This window comes from Panthera onca, chromosome A1 (assembly GCF_046562875.1).
Source record: "Panthera onca isolate mPanOnc1 chromosome A1, mPanOnc1 haplotype 2, whole genome shotgun sequence".
Classification (NCBI taxonomy): domain Eukaryota; kingdom Metazoa; phylum Chordata; class Mammalia; order Carnivora; family Felidae; genus Panthera; species Panthera onca.
The window spans coordinates 65,901,821-65,919,996 of NC_138339.1; the positions used below are offsets into that span (position 1 = coordinate 65,901,821).

The 18,176-nt window shown below is 37.1% G+C and overlaps 1 protein-coding gene across 4 annotated transcripts in view; it reads right to left on the bottom strand.

Moving 5' to 3' along the window:
* The window catches only part of UIMC1 (ubiquitin interaction motif containing 1), a 117,717-nt gene that overhangs the window by 34,299 nt on the left and 65,242 nt on the right, over nucleotides 1–18,176 (bottom strand). For all 4 annotated transcript variants that reach the window (XM_078447143.1, XM_078447156.1, XM_078447153.2 and 1 more), the window contains 3 exons: nucleotides 17,418–17,494; nucleotides 12,820–12,923; nucleotides 7,575–7,725 (listed from right to left, as the gene is read on the bottom strand). In XM_078447143.1, the coding sequence (XP_078303269.1) occupies nucleotides 7,575–7,725; nucleotides 12,820–12,923; nucleotides 17,418–17,494 (332 nt within the window). The remainder of the gene's footprint in view (nucleotides 1–7,574; nucleotides 7,726–12,819; nucleotides 12,924–17,417; nucleotides 17,495–18,176) is intronic.

Consider the following 18,176-nt stretch of genomic DNA (forward strand, 5'->3'; position numbering starts at 1 on the left):
CCCTGAATGAACAACAATGCAAGTCTCAGTCTCCTTTGCCCACCTGATGGTGTCAGCTTCTCAACAAGTTCAGTGACAACAACCTGGTTCTGGTGGTATAAGTTGTGGTTCAGAAAACTTAAAAACAATGCTGAATTCATTTCAACAGTAAGATGAATTGTGAATTGCCCCACTACACTCTAGTAAGGAAGAACAAGCTAAAAAGCAAGTATCATATAGCTGAAAGATGTCTTTGGACAGTAATGAATACCAAAGCCTGCTGTTTAAGCACAGACTATCAGAGTTCAGTCTGGGAGGTGTCAGCAAGAGCTACTTTATGCTACCCTTTACCTAACAGCACGGACCATAAAGTTATTTTTTCTACAGCTCAAGGTACAATCAGCCTCTCAAACTCATTTATCTCTGGACCTCAATGCTGTGTACGTTGTTGACTCAGATAATTAATACCAGCTGGATAAGCATGTTTGGTGAGATGTGCAAGATCGTTTCTTCCTTCTCCGGTCACCAGATGTCCAACCCCAGAGTTCTTTCAGTCACTGGAACTCTCTGCTAAAAAAATCAGACTGAAGAGCTCTGTCAAATTAAAATTGCATCTAAAGCCCTAGTCCTTCAGTGTTCTACTAAAAGGTGATGATGATCAAATGTAGGTCTTCAACTTTCACTACATTTAAAAGATGACCATGCTATTATAATGATGCTTAAAAATGATGACAAAATCTCAAACCCAGTAATTCTACCAAGAATAGTAACAGCCAACTAAAAGTTCTTAAGTACTGGGGTGCCTGGTTGGCTCAATTGGCTAAGCATCTGACTTTGGCTCAGGTCACAATCTCGCAGTTTTTGGGTTCAGACCCTGTGTCGGGCTCTGTGCTGGCACCTTGGAGCCTGAAGCCTGCTTCAGATTCTGTGTCTCCCTCTCTCTCTCTCTGCCATTCCTCTACTTGTGCTCTCTCTCAAAAATAAACAAACATTAAAAAAAAATTGTTTTTAAGTTCTTACTCAATGTGCTAGGAATTGTACTATGCACTTTCCTTAAGATATCTCATTTAACCTTTAAAAAAATAAACAAGGTCATTACTGTTAATTTGAAAGCTGCATAAAAGGAAGGTAGGAAATCAGCACAGAATCACACACTGCTAAGTAACAAAGATGGGATTCAATCTCAAAATAACTAGACTCTAGAGCCCATCTTTTTTTACTATCACCCGAGCTAGTGATATACATCCTTGGGAAATAACCCCAAAATACAGCAACAACTTCATGCATAATAGGCTCAACAACATGGTGACCTGAATCATGCTAAATGCATAACAGTTAAGTAAATGGAGGCAATTCAGATCACGGAATATTTAGCATTAAAAATATTTTTACAGCCACCTGGGTGGTTCAGTCAGTTAAGCATCCGACTTCAGCTCAGGTTATGATTTCATGGTCTGCGAGTTTGAGCCCCTCTTTGGGATCTCTGCTGTCAGCACAGAGCCTACTTCAGATTCTCTGTCCCCTTCTCTCTGTCCCTCCCCACTCACATGTGCTCGCTCTCTCTCAAAGATAAATAAGCATTAAAAATTTATACATTTTTTCGGGGGCGCCTGGGTGGCGCAGTCGGTTAAGCGTCCGACTTCAGCCAGGTCACGATCTCGCGGTCCGTGAGTTCGAGCCCCGCGTCAGGCTCTGGACTGATGGCTCGGAGCCTGAAGCCTGTTTCCGATTCTGTGTCTCCCTCTCTCTCTGCCCCTCCCCCGTTCATGCTCTGTCTCTCTCTGTCCCAAAAATAAATAAAAAACGTTGAAAAAAAAAAAAAATTTAAAAATTTATACATTTTTTCTTTCAACAACCAGACCAAAACACACCTAGAGTCTGGCATCCTTTTATTAGATTTTTTGTGTTATTTTTAATTTTTATTTTATTATTTTTTATTTTATTAATTTTCTTCCTCCAAAATGATGAAACAAAGGAATTCACCCCAAAAGAAAGAACAGGAAGAAATGACAGTCAGGAACTTAATCAACACAGGTACAACCAAGATGTCTGAACCAGAATTTAGAATCACGATAATAATACTAGCTGGGGTTGAAAAAAGCATAGAATCCCTTTCTGCAGAGATAAAAGAAGTAAAATCTAGTTAGGATGAAATTAAAAATGCTATAACTGAGATGCAATCTCAAATAGCTGCCACGGTGGCAAGTATGGATGAAGCAGAGCAGCGAATCAGCAATACAGAGGACAAACTTATGGAGAATAATGAAGCAGAAAAAAAGAGGGAGAGTAAGGCAAAAGGGTACAATATAAGAATTAGAGAATTCAGTGACTCATTAAAAAAGAATAACATCAGAATCATAGGGATCCCAGAAGATGAAGAGAGAGAAAAAGGGGTAGAAGGTTTTTGTGAGCAAATCATAGCAGAAAACTTTCCTAAAGTTTTCTTTAGGAAAGAAACAGACCTCAAAATCCAGGGGAAAGACACAGACATCAAAATCCAGGAAGCACAGAGAACTCCCATTCGATTCAACAAAAACCGACCATCAACAAGGCCTATCACAGTCAAATTCACAAAATACTCAGGCAAGGAAAGAATCATAAGAGTAGCAAGGGAAAAGAAGTCCTTAACCTACAAAGGAAGACAGATCAGGTTTACAGCAGACCTATCCACAGAAACTTGGCAGCCCAGAAAGGAGTGGCAGGATATATTCAATGTGCTGAATCAGAAAAATATGCAGCCAAGAATTCTTCATCCAGCAAGGCTGTCATTCAAAACAGAGGGAGAGATAAAAAGTTTCCCAGACAAACAAAAACTAAGAAGTTCATGACCACTAAACCAGCCCTGCCAGAAATTTTAAGGGGGACTCTCTGAGGGGAGAAAAGATGAAACAAAACAAAAAATACCACAAGCAACAAAGACTAGAAAGGACCAGAGAACACCACCAGAAACTCCAACTCTACAGGCAACACAATGGTAATAAATTCATATCTTTAAGTACTCACTCTAAATGTCAACTGACTAAATGTTCCAATCAAAAGACATAGGGTAACAGAATGGATAAGAAAACAAGATCCATCTATATGCTATTGACAAGAGACCCATTTTACACCTAAAGACACCTTCAGATTGAAAGTAAGGGGATGGAGAACCATCTATCATGCTAATGGTTGCAAAAGAAAGCTGGAGCAGCCATACTTATATCAGACAATCTAGATTTTAAAATAAAGACAGTAACAAGAGATGAAGAAGGGCATTATATCATAATTAAGGGGTTTATCCAACAAGATCTAACAATTCTAAACATTTATGCCCCAAATGTGAGAGCACCCAAATATATAAATTAATCACAAACATACAGAAAAACTCATTGATAATAATACCATAAATAATATGGGACTTCAAGACCCCACTTACAACAATGGACAGATCATCTAAACAGAAAATCAACAAGGAAACAAAGGCTTTGCAGGATACACTGGACTGGATGGACTTAACAGATATACTCTATCTACCACACTTTTAAAGAGAGTTAACACCTATTCTTTTGAAGCTGTTCCAAAAAATAGAAATGGAAGGAAAACTTCCAAACTCATTCTATAAGGCCAGCATTATCTTGATTCCAAAACCCAAAGACCTTACTAAAAAAGAGAACTACAGACCAGTTTCCCTGACAAACATGGATACAAAAATCCTCAACAAAGTACACTAGCCAATGGGTTCCAACAATACACTAAAAGAATTATTCACCATGACCAAGTGGGATTTATACCTGGGATATAGGGCTGGTTCAATATGCACAAAACAATCAATGGGATACATCACATCAATAAAAGAAAGGACAAGAACCACATGATCCTATCAACAGATGCAGAGAAAGCATCTGACAAAACACAGCATCCTTTCTTGATAAAAACCTTCTAGGGACAGAAAGATCATATCTCAATCATAAAAGCCATATATGAAAGACCCACCGCTAATATCATCCTCAACGGGGGAAAACTGAGAGCTTTCTCCCTAAGGTCAGGAACACAACAGGGATGTCCACTCTCACCACTGTTATTCAACATAGCATTGGAAGTCCTAGCCTCAGTAATCAGACAACATAAAAGAGTAAAAGGCATCCAAATTGGCAAGGAGGAAGCCAAACTGTCACTCTTCGCAGACGACATGATACTCTATATGGAAAACCCAAAAGATTCTACCAAAAAACTGCTAGAACTGATCCATGAATTCAGCAGTCACAGGATATAAAATCAATGCACAGAGATTGGTTGCATTTCTATACAACACTAATAAAGTAACAGAAAGAGAAATCAAAGAACCAATCCCATTTACAATTGCACCAAAACCATAAAATACCTAGGAATAAACCTAACCAAAGAGGTGAAAAATCTATACACTGAAAACTATAGAAAGGTTATGAAAGAAATTGAAGAAGACACAAAAAAATGGAAAAATATTCCATGCTCATGGATTGGAAGAACAAATATTGTTAAAATGTCAATACTGCCCAATGCAATCTCTATCAAAATAGCACCAGCATTCTTCACAGAGCTAGAACAAACAATCCTAAAATGTGTATGGAACCAAAAAAGACCCTGGATAGCCAAAGTAATGTTGAAAAAGAAAACCAGAGCTGGAGGTATCACCATCCTGGACTTCAAGATGTATAACAAAGCTATAATCATCAAGACAGTATGATACTGGCACAAAAACAGACACATAGATCAATAGAACAGAAGACAGAACCCAAAAATGGACCCACAAATGTATGGCCAACTAATCTTTGACAAAGCAGGAAAGAATATCCAGTGGAATAAAGACAGTCCCTTCAGCAAATGGGTGTTGGGAAAACTGGACAGCAAAATGTAGATAAATGAACCTGGACCACTTTCTTATACCATATACAAAAATAAACTCAAAATGGATGAAAGATCTAAATGTAAGACAGGAAGCCATCATAATCCTTGAGGAAAAAGCAGGCAAAAACCTCTTTGACCTTGGCTGCAGCAACTTCTTACTCAACATGTCTCCGGAGGCAAGGGAAACCACAACAAAAATAAACTATTGGGACCTCATCAAAATAAAAAGTTTCTGCACAGCGAAGGAAACAATCAGCAAAACTAAAAGGCAACCGACAGAATGGGAGAAGATATTTGCAAATGACATATCAGATAAAGGGTTAGTATCCAAAATCTATAAAGAATTTAGCATACTCAACACCCAAAAAACAAATAATCCAGTGAAGAAATGGGCAAAAGACATGAATAGACACTTTTCCAAAGAAGACATCCAGATGGCCAACCAACACATGAAATGATGCTTAACATCACTCATCATCAGGGAAATACAAATCAAAACCATAATGACATACCACCTCACACCAGTCAGAATGGCTAAAATTAACAACTCAAGCAACAAGAGATGTTGGTGAGGGTGCGGAGAAAGGAGATCCCTTTTGCACTGCTGGTGGGAATGCAAACTGGTGCAGCCACTCTGGAAAACAGTATGGAGGTTCCTCAAAAAGTTAAAAATAGAACTACTCTACGACCCAGCAACTGTACTAGGTATTTATCCAAGGGATACAGCCGTGTTGTTTTGAAGGGACACATGCACCTCGATGTTTATAGCGGCACTATCGACAGTAGCCAAAGTGTGGAAAAAGTTCAAATGTCCATCAACACATGAATGGATAAAGATGAGGGGTGTGTGTGTGTATACACACACACACACACACACACACACACACACACACACACACTGGAGTATTATTTGGCAATCAAAAGGAATGACATCTTGCCATTTGCAATTATGTGGATGGAACTAGAGGATATTATGCTAAGCAAAATTAGAGGAAGACAAATATCATATGATTTCACTCATATGTGGAATTTAAGACACAAAAGAGATGAACATAAGGGAAGGGAAGCAAAAATGATATAAAAACAAGGAGGGGGACAAAACATAAGAGACTCTTAAATACAGAGAACAAACTGAGGGTTGTTGAAGTGGTTGTGGGTGGGGGGATGAGCTAAATGGGTAAGGGGCATTAAGGATTACACTTGTTGGGATGAGCACTGGGTGTTATACATAGGGGATGAATCACTGGAATCTACTCCTAAAATCATTATTGCACTATATGCTAACTAACTTGGATGTAAATAAGTAAACAAATAAATTAATTAAATAAAAAAAAAATATATATATATATATATATACACACATATATACATATATATACACATGTAACTTTGGTGACATGGGGGAAATTTTATGCTAGTAAGTAGAAAAAGCAAAACAGAAAATTTTACAGATGGTGAGATGTCCACTATATAAAAAGCATATCTGTACATGGAAAGATCTAAATTTACTGCTAAATAAAAAAAGGCAAGTTATAGAATAATATATATGCTATAGCATGGTCCCATTTATGTAAGTAGTATGTGACTCATTTTAAGTATTTAATAAATATGGGGCACCTGGGTGGCTCAGTTGGTTAAGCTTCCAACTTCAGCTCAGGTCATGATCTTGTTATTCATGAGTTCGAGCCCCACCTCAGGCTCTGTACTGACAGCTCAGGGCCTGGAGCCTGCTTTGGATTCCGTATCTCCCTCTCTCTCTGCCCCTCCCCTGTTCACACTCTGTCTCTCTCTGTCTCTCAAAAATGAATAAACATTTAAAAAAAAGTTTTAACAAATAAATATAAACAATTATTATTACAATGAACATGTACTACTTTATAATCAGAAAAATCTACAAACTTATTTAATTATAAGTTTATAAGTTTAGGTACTTCCTTACATAATAAATAAAAAGTGTGTTATATCGGAAAAATTAAATAACATGTGCCTTTCCTTCCTGGAATTCCTACCTTATAAAATACTTCACAATTATACAATTTCAGACTAAATACTTCCAAGTTATGGGAATCAAGTGGGACTAAGAAGTGCAACACGCTTAGACAGAAAGGCAGGATTGGGGATGGTAATGGACTGTGATCAACAAGCAGATTCTCTTGGTCAGTATCTCACACTGCACCAAAACTAAGGTTTTTGATGTAGTCTTCAAGAGGTAACCAATGGTTCCAGGGTGATACAGCAGAGACATATAGCACATGAACAGAAATGAGGGATACTTTTTGGCTTCTGTTTTTAGTTAGAATTTCTACACACATAAATAAACCCCACAAGGGATTTATTTTGAATAAAAAAAAAAACAACAGGCAACTCTTATAACATTGTGTAAATTACACTTCAATTTTGAAAAAAACAGGCAACCCTAGAACTTAATTCCTCAAGCTCCATGGAATCTCAATATTTGAATATAAAAGATGAAATGGAAGGTCCATGGCATCACACTGATTTTTGGCCCACCTATACCAAGATGAAAGATTTTTCCCCTCCCTTTCTCCTAAGTATGTGCAACAAAAGAGCATACCTGCCAAAGAAATAAAGAACAGATATGGGAAAGAGAAAAAGACAAATCCAACAACTTTGACTTTGAGGAAGAGTAGTCTGTTTTTCCTGTACTGTATTATAGAGGATTACAAAACTATCATGCAAAGAAAAGTTTGATAAATCCTGGTAAGTCTTACCTGTACTTTGCCCTATTCCATTGCAGTACATGGCATGTCGCTCAATCTTTGTGGGTGGAAAGTCTTGGTCACATAGTGGGCAGGACACCTGGGTACTGGATGAGACAGTAGAAATAGCTATTTCCTTCTCAGCATTTTCCCTGTTATCAACCTGAAGAAAATAACAAATGGCAACTATAAAAACTTTACTTTCTAAAATATCTTTTCCTTCACAGAACTGCAAGGGAGTCCATCCCATATTTCATTTACTTTCTAAGAAAATACCAATCAGTTTGCCAAATTCAGGTCTGAAGATTGGGAGATACACTAATATAGTTAATACTTATTCAGTGCCCGCATACTATATGCTAAGCACTCTGCATGTAATACTCAAGCCTCATAGCAATCTTACAAAGGTATTAACATCATCTTTCTTACACATGAAGAAAGCACTGTCCAAAACAGTAAAGCAACTTGCCCAAAGTTAGAGAACAAATAAGAGGCAGAGCTGAAATTCAAATCAAGGACTATTTGGCTCCAAAATCTGAGGGCATTCTCTCTCTCATGCTCTTAAGTCAGTATGCTTATCAACAGCATCTCAAAGAAACTTTTTCAATGTCATAAAGAACTGTGAGCATTGCAAGTGACTTCAGACATAAGCAGTTAGGAAAGGAGAGTTCTAAAGGAGCATAACTAAAATTTAAGAGCTAGGCCTCACCTTAGACCAGTAAGATATACCACCTCTTCTGTTTTATCTGTAACTTCTGGATCAAAAGAGGAAATAGAACTAAGACCCAAATATTTAAGAATGGTCAAATAAAAGTCATTAAAACAATTCTGTCAAAGCCATTCTTATACCTTCTTTCTCTTATTCCTCTCAATGTTTTATAATCACCATTTTTCCTACAGTTGCCAGTGTCTCTGAGAGGCAGTTTTATTTTACCTTTACAGGTCAGATCCAAGAACTCTGCAGCGATTAATTCAACAGTATGCGTGAGCACTGCAGCACTACTGCCTAACACTTGCTTCAAAGGACAGCATGTCCTAACCAATCAATGTGAAACTGTCCTGCATAGCCAGCCACTGCTTCCACTTAAGAGCAAGGAACACCTGGGCTGTTATTATGCCTTACTATGGGAAAAAAAATAAACCCTCTTCTGGTACAAGGACCAAAACTGCAACAGGTAGATAATTTGAGCTCCGAGGCAACTGGGTTTCGTTTTGTTTTGTTTTGTTTTGTTTTTTGTTTTGTTCTGTTTTGATTTAGGCCACCCCTAAAATCTACTGCCTGTGAATGAGATCCAACAGAGGGAAACAGGCCATCTAAATACCAAGTCAAACAGTTTCTACAATTGCCAGAAAATGTTGTTTTTCAACACACCTGCCTTTTTACTTGAAAAGACATACTGTGAAAGGGTGAAAAAAGAAACAAGAAAAAGAACTAACAGTGGTTGAGTTCATATTCTATACTAGGCCTGGGCAAGGATTTTCCATACCTGTCTCTCACAACCCAACTGGCAGAGGTATCACTAGCTCCAGGATTACAGAAGAGGAAATTGAGATTTGTTTGAAAGATAAAGTAACCTGCTTGCTGATCACAAAGTTAGGAAGTGGCCAATCTAGACTTGAACCCGGGCTTGTGTGGCATCAAAACTTTAGTATTTCCATTATACCATATTTTGGCAAAAGCAAAAAAGCATCCCCTCTACTTTGTTTCTGGAAGCTGACCCTCCCAACTATTGGGAGATTATCTGGTTCTATTATTCTTCTCTAAAAGGTGGGGAGAACCAACTGTGTCTGGAAGTTCTGGATGTCATTTATTCCAAGCTTAGTCACTTAGCTTCTCAGAAATCCAGGTTCCTCTGTTCATAAATCTTACACTTAAAAGTTGTCTTATGCATGCAAAGCCATTTGAACAGAAGGGAGAAAAATCAATATACTCTAAAACTTGCAAGTAGTTTTGAGTTACTGAAAGTTAATGGCAATTGAGTAGTTACTTGGCATTCTAAAGTTCACTAAGCACAGAAATGTTATATGACATGAATGTCACTGGTGCTCACACCCAGCACTAACACTCCTTTGTATTCATCACCAGCTCTGTAAAATGCACAGAATGTACCTTCAACTATTAATGTATTCAAGAGGGAGTAGTCTATTATTGTCTTATTGTGAATACAATACCATTTCCAATCACATTCATAGGCAACCCAGAAGGTTTCTGAACATTTTTATATAAAGGAAGATTTTTTGCAGCACCATTTAAAAGTTCTATTTAAATATTAACTACAATGGAGGAATCTCAAGAGGAAAACATATAAGCGAGGCAGGTTTTATTAGGGCTGTGTAGTCAGGGATTCAGTCTCTGAAGAGCTGCCTCTACTCCTTTTAAAATACTACCCAGTCATTTCTCAAACAAGGTACTTGGACACTGAAGGTTGATCACTTAAAGGTTAGCCCTTACCTTCTGGCCTCAAAAGAAATCTCACTTCAAGAAATGAGCCAAGTGAAAATAAAAGTACGTCCTACAAGTCACCAACTCCCTCCCACTCCCCCATCCAGTTTATCTAAACAGAAAGCTGTTTAGTTAGATCTTTCCCCTCTTTCCATAGGACTCAACACAGTTTACTTAAAAACCAACTGACTACACCAACTGTTTGATGCTGAATAACTTCTATTAACATTTCTGAGAAAAGACTATCTGAAACTCCAACCAAGGGGTTCTCTCAGGCAAGATATTCAGAAAATACTATTTCCAAAGGAACCTGACCACTGCAAGAAGTCAAATCAAGGATTACAGTTCTGCCGTGGTATTCCAAATAAATACTTTTGAGCAATTCTCTGTCATTAGTAAGTTAGTATCCCTGAACAGCCACAATATATTACAAAGCAGTAAAATAATAACTGGTTCCACATACATACTTCTACTTGTGCCAAATCTTTACTATGTGTTTTATACTCTTTATCTAATTTAATCTTCAGAGCAACCCAGTAAAATAGGTTCTTTTTTGTCTCCATTTTACATATGAAGAACTGAAATTCAAAAAAGCATTCTTCTTCTATGTTCCCCTAATGCCCTGGGCATCTCTATCATTACATTTGTCAGACCACATTAAAATTATCTATGTGTCTATTTCCTCCCTTACCACCAGGACCCTTTGAGAGAAGCGACTGTTTTTTTGTTGTTGTTATCTTTGTATCTCAAGAGTCTAAAACAATGACTGGCACACAGTACACAAACTATAGTATTTGTCAAATATACGAAATGAATAAAACAATTAAGTCCAATGCTCAAAGCTCCTTGCACTACACCATACCACCTTCCAATAAACAAGAAATTTTAGGACAAATGAACCTCTACACAGATTCTAAGAGTAAGGGACTACACCCATTCTGATACTATCTTTGTGCTCATAAAATGTTCAGATTCTACCTTTCTAATAAGCAACTTGTAACTAGTAAGTGATTGGGTAAAAACTACAGTATCTCTAACATTTTTTAATAGAAATTTCTAAGGCTATTTATAGACATCTATAGATACCAGCAAATAGCAACACCGAAAAGAGGACATCCGATATAAGAAAGGCCATACATACACCTCTATCCATTTGATGTGTAGCGGTGCAGACTATAAATCCTAAATAGGGGTTGCACTCTTTGCCCCAAAGAATAGTCTCCTTTGCAGTCACAGGTGGATAAGAAATCAGCCTTGATAAACAAAAGGACTGTAGGGCTTCTTCTGTAGTTAAAATGACTCTGTTAGTATCACTCTGTTCTCCATCCCTATTTACAAGGTTCTGGTCCCTCCCTGGGAAGCCATTTTGACATTCTCTAGCAGGATCTGTCCTTAGGTCACTCTGTTGCAGAGATTGTCACCATCTTCCCTACCACCACTAGCATCAGGGAATCTTTGTCAGGTGTGACAGATCAGGTTGCAGGGAACCACACAGTGTGCATGATTCATGAAAGCAGAATTTCTACCCAGTTACCTGCAATGAAGAGACCAGGGAAGGGATCTACTTTCTATTGTAAAAACTGTTTTCAAAAGACCTAGACTATAAAAAGGAGTAAGAGAATGAAACTTTTTTTTTTTTTTTAATGCTCAGGATAAGATAGCATACACAAATGTAATGAAATATTTATCCATAGAAAAATTAGTTTAATTCTCAGGGTGCTTTACAGAGCAACAGATTTTAAAGATTCTAAAATTTTTTAAATTCTTGGTAAATTACTTCATCAGACTCAATATGAAAAATATATACTGAAAATCTTAATTAGAAGTATGAACTTGTAGGGCACCTGGGTGGCTCAGTTGGTTGAGCGTCCAACTCTTGATTTTGGCTCAGGTCATGATCCCAGGGTTGTGGGACTGACCCCCACATCAACCTTAACACTGAGTGCAGAGCCTGCTTAAGAGTCTCTCTCCCTGTCTCTCTCTCTCTCCCTCTCTCTCTCTCTCTCTCTCTCCTTCTGCCCCGCCCCCTGCCCCATTTATGTGCTAGTTCTCTCTCTCAAAAAATAATAATAGTAATAAAAGAAGGATGAACTTGTATCATTCATCTCTACGGCTGATACCAGATATGTGAAGTTAGGAAATTTAATACAACAAATAAAGATTTGCTTATTTTTTCATGCTGCTATCCTGATTTTGCATTTCTTTTTTCTTTTTAAAGTTTATTTATTCATTTTGAGAGAGAGAGAGAGAGAGAGAGAGAGCGAGCAGAACCCTGATGCAGGGCTCAAACTCACGAGCCATGAGGTCATGACCTGAGCCAAAATCAAAAGTCAGACACTTAACCGACTGAGCCACTCAGGTGCCCCCTGACTTTGCATTTCTGATCACATCTAGAAATCAGGACTGAAAGTTACATCATAATATAAATACAGTGACTTTTTCTAAGATTGTTCATTTCTGTTACTTATCAGTAATTTAATAGAAATATCCCAGACTTTGGAGATAAATCGGTGTTTAAATTCTAGTTTTACCATTATTAACATTTTGAATATGAGCAAATGACTTAAACATTCTAAGCCTCTGTTTCCCCATCTGTAATAGAAAATAATAAAGCATATTAAGAAATCAAGAAATGGTGACTACTCGTATTTTAAAACAGTGCTGAACTGAAGTGTAAGAATCTCCCTCTGACATAAGTATCCCCAAAACTACAACTTTCTGTCACTTAAATCTTTCCAGCCAAGTTAATGCTGCATCAGAGAGAGGACTAGCCGGAGAAAGAAAACACTAAGAAAAATTATACAGAATATTCACCTCCTTATCTGCCATTATTATTCTTACTTCATCCAGGATCTCTCTGCTACCTGAAGAGACTTCTTTTTCAAGGTCAAAAGTTTCGGAAGAACTTAGCTGTGTCTCTGTAATTTAAAAAGTTAAAAAGTCATTAATTTCCATTTTATATTTTCATACTTAAAAAAACAAACACCTATTTCCCCTTAAGCTTAGGGTATAATACCGCAGTGGTAATACAGATCTAGTTTGTTTCTTCTTAAAGCTTTATTTATTTTTTTTTAACGTTTATTTATTTTTGAGACAGAGAGAGACAGAGCATGAACGGGGGAGGGTCAGAGAGAGGGAGACACAGAATCTGAAACAGGCTCCAGGCTCTGACCTGTCAGCACAGAGCCTGACACAGAGCTCGAACTCACGGACCACGAGATCATGACCTGAGCTGAAGTCGGCCGCTTAACCGACTGAGCCACCCAGGCGCCCCTCTTCTTAAAGCTTTATTGAGGCACAATTTACATAAAACAATTCACCAATTCTCAGTATACAGTTTGATGAGTTTTGGCAAATGTATACAATTTATACATGGTATCATTTATACCATGTAATCACCAAAATCAAGTTATAAAGCATTTCTAAGCACCCAAAAAGTTCTTATGTACCCCTTTGCAGTGAATTCCCCACTGCTTGGCTCCTTGCAATGACCAATCTACTTTACAATCCTATAGTTTTCCCTTTTCTAGAATGTCACATAAATGAAATCCTACAGTATGCCATCTTTTGTGTCTGACTTCTTTCATTTAGTATAATGTGTTTGAAAAGCATTCATTTTGTTACATATCAGTAGTTCATTCCAGTTTACTACTGAGTAGTAGTATTCCACTGTATGGATGTATCACAATTTGTTTATCCATTCACCAGTTAATCCACCTGGCTTCTTTTCAGCATAGTTCTGTTTTTAAAATGTATTTATTTTGACAGAAAACAAAAAATTGCCAATGTTAGTTCTAAGGTTAAAGGGATGATTAGAGAAGACAAAAATTGGGAGCAAAAACAGAAAAGACATTCTAGGCAAAAATATGCCTTTCTTTAATATATTTTTTAGGCAGCATCTATTTGTTCAACATTAACTCAACAAATATTTATGAACAACAAGTTCCAGGCACTGTACAGGCTATAAGCAACATGGAGATATAAGATGGGGTCCCTCATAGTCTAGTTCAGGAGTCAGCAAACTATAGCTCATGGCCCAAAATCAGCCAGCCTCCTGTTTTTGTAAATAAAGTTTTATTGGAACACAGCCACACACATTCTTCTTTGTATTTTATGGTTCCTTTTGTGCTAAAATGGTAGTATTGAGTAGTTTCAATGGCAGAGATGAGTAGTTTATCCCATAAAGCCTAAAATATCTCTCTAGTCTTTTGCAGAAAAAGTCTGCCAACCTCTGGTGGAGACACTTATCACTTAATATAACAAAATAACAGTACCTCTATGTCAAAAAAGGACAACAAATCTGAAAAAGAAACTTATCCCAGAATACAAATCCAGTAAGTTCTCTCTTATCTACACTGCAAGCACTGTACATCTAACTGATACTTATGTTCTTCACAAATATAATGGCCAATATTGGGCAAATAAAGTACCTATAAAATACTAAGGTTATCTTCTCAATCATCAAAGAGGGATTAAACACATTTCTAGTGTTAACTATACTTCTATACCTTATAATTTTTCTCTGAAAAATGAATATGCATGAACACACACACAGATTTTATTACCTTCATGGGAAAAGGCTTACAGTGCATAAACTTCAAAGTCTTCTTTGTCAGGACCCCCCTCTACTTGCTAGATGAGATGCTGCCCGATTCATGAATTGTTTAATAAAACCAAAAAAAAAAAAAAAGAAAGAAAGAAACTTCTTTGCCAAGTTTCCTTGAGAGTACCAAAAAAGACATTCAGTCTGCTAAAAAAAAATCAGAGCTACTCATTGTTTGCACTACTGTAATGATAAGAAGTCTTTAATTAAGCTTTCTGTAGATGGCTGAAATATTCAACTATAAAGACAAGACAGCATTAGCTCTTTAGAAATAAACAATGCTAGGAGCATATACAATATAGGCATAAGGCTATAATCCTGCTTCTTCAACAAAGTGAGTAACTCTAAAAAGATGTGATAATTCTGAATATCAGATCCCTGGAACTGTCAGAAATATAGGACAACACAAAAAAGGTAAGATGAACTACAACACTCAATCTGTATTTCATTCATTTAGAAAACATCCAGAACTCAAATTTTCCAGAAAATCTAGTTGCATAGCTTCTAAATTATACATTTACAAAGACATTCAGGAATCTGGCTCCATGGAGAAGTAGTTATACTTTCTTAGCAAAAGGAACAGTAATGTAATGAAAACCTTTTACAATCTCATGTAGAAGTGGTTTATGTCAGCAAACAGTTGGACTTAATTAGCAAGCTAATGACAGCAAGTCATGATCATAAAAGTTATCTAACCTCAGTACTGAAGGGCATGCTTTTCCCTCTCATTAACCAGGGCTTTCAAAATTATTGTATTTATAAGGTTCCTCCTGCAAGATCCTAAGGTGACATCACATGCCATCATCCTAAACACACTGAGTGGGTGTGTATGTATATGTACACATACATATGTGGAGGAGATACACACATACATCCAATGGGATGGCATGAATCAGCAATCCAAGACAAAGCAGGGTAAAGTTTTCTTTTCACAAAGATAGCACAGCATCCCTGAGTGCTCCTGCCAAAATCAGAGCACTTGGTAGTGGGGTCTCTCAGCGGGTATTATTAGGCAGTAATCCAAATACATTTTATAAGAATTAAGAAACCACTTTCAATAAAAAACAACATAATTAAACTTTAAAAATAAGAAAGGCCTTTATGATATGCTGCCAAATGTTTATAAATGTTTATAGGTCTTTCCTAGAATAATGTGTAAACTAAGTTTAAGTCTCTAAAGAAAAAAGTTGAAAGAAACCAAAATAAGAAACTATGTGTCTCTCTGACCCTGATAGGTTATCTTACTGCCCAAAGAGTTTAAACATTGATAGGAAGTCCCTCAATCTCACATGAATGAGGTTACTGATAAATGTAGTGGGTCCCACTTTTAAGAAAGGCAAAACAAGAAAATATAAGCTAAAACAAATTCCTTAAAAAGTAGTGGCTCATTATCACAAAGTAATTTTTCATATTATACAATGATTCAGCTCAAGAGTTCCCTTAGATAATGGGTATCTTAGCTCATTTAAAATTATTTTATGTACCGGGGTGCCTGGGTGGCGCAGTCGGTTAAGCGTCCGACTTCAGCCAGGTCACGATCTCGCGGTCCGTGAGTTCGAGCCCCGCGTCAGGCTCTGGGCTGATGGCTCGGAGCCTGGAGCCTGTTTCCAATTCTGTGTCTCCCTCTCTCTCTGCCCCTCCCCCGTTCATGCTCTGTCTCTCTCTGTCCCAAAAATAAATAAAAAACGTTGAAAAAAAAAAAATTTTTTAAATAAAAAAATAAATAAAAAATAAAAAAAATAAATTATTTTATGTACCAAGGCGGGGGGATGGGCAAAATGGGTGAAGGGGAGTGGGAAATACAGGCTTCTGGTTATGGAATGAATAACCAGTACAGCACAGGGAATACAGTCTATGGTACCGTAAAAGTGCTTCAGGGTGACAGATGGTAGCTATGCTTGTGGTGACCACAGCATAATGTATAAATTTGCCAAATCACAAGTTGTACACATGAAACTAGTGTAACATTGTATGTTAGCTATATTTCAATTAAAATAAATAAAATCCCATTAGCAAAAAAAATTTTAATAAAAGTTTGCTACAATTAAAGCAAAAAAAAAAATGATTTTGTATGTCAAAATCTATTCATGTACAACCTTGAATGAACATCTCTTGTACCTAAAGTAAGGTACCCCATGTGTTTTCATCTCTACAATTAACAAAAAGCAAAGTACAGTGCTTAACTAGGTTAAATGTCTTATCTGAAATTAAAAATAAGTCAATGACAGAACTGTACACAAAATTCAATTTCTGGACTCCCTCTGCAATGAGTAAATGGCATATAAAATTAGTAAAAGGCTCTGAGAAAAATCTGTTTAATGACAGGCATATTTGAGGCAAGTCCAATTTGGAGAACCCATAAACCAAAATATAAAGTCCTCTTGCCTCTCAATGTACAGTTAAATGCTATTCCTGATGTTTTGCTGCCATATCTGATGAGGCTGGTAAGCAAACAAGTAGACAAAAGAGCCATATTAATCTCAAAACTAAAATAGCTCTAAGTGAAGATTAAGAATCAGAGCCAATGTCCATTAAAAAAGTGAGTGCGTACGTATATGTATGTGTGTGTGTGTGTGTGTGTGTATACATGTGTGTGCATATATGTGTGTGTATATATATGTGTATATATGTGTGTGTGTGTGTGTATATATATATATGTATATGTATATATATATGGAGGAGATATACACACATATATCAATCACACATAAACCTCCTGAGAATGGGCTGGAAAAGTCAGAAAAATTAATTGGCACAAAAAGGTAAGATAGCTAAGGATCAGACTGAGTAAAATCAGTGAAGTGCTTACCAGGACACACAGTGATTTCCTCTGCAGAACTCTCTGGCATAAGGACTGAACTTCTCTTACTGGTCAAAGCAGCAATGCTGAAAAAGAACCAAACCTTAAGTGAATCCCAGTGAACCAAATTAGAACACAAGGCCAAAAGCAATGGTGAGTCATTTACAAGGCCACAGGTAATCTATACCTGCCATCTGATACCACTTGCACAACAGGGGAGCAAGGAATTGGTAGTGAAAACTCCAGGTCAGAAATGGGGAAAACAAACATGCTTACAACTCTGGTTGCAGTGAAATCACTGAACCAAAAGAACCCCCTTTTGGAATCTTCACAAAGGAAAGTTGAAGGGTAAGGACTATCTGTGAATACCAAGGAAGACAAAAACTCCACTCCAATGTAAGAATGTCAATGGTGTTTTATAGCCTCCATCTCAGCCTTCTGAAGGTTAGAGATTTGTAAACTCATAAGAGAAAATATGGAGATTCTCCTAACAACACACTATCTTTTCCCTCACCTTGCAGTTAAATTTCCTCTTTATCTCAAGATGTGGCTTTTTCCAACCAACAAAAAAAATGTAATTCCAAACTGCCCTATAGTGAAGACCTGCCCATACAAGTTGAAAAGCTCTTCTGAGAGTAACATAATTATGAATCACTCCCATCAAACTTCTAGTTTATCCTGCTTGTCCATGGAGTGTAATCTCCTTCTGACACAGGAACACATGGATGAGAAATCTGAGCATCTGAGCTACCCTCCTCATGCTTCACA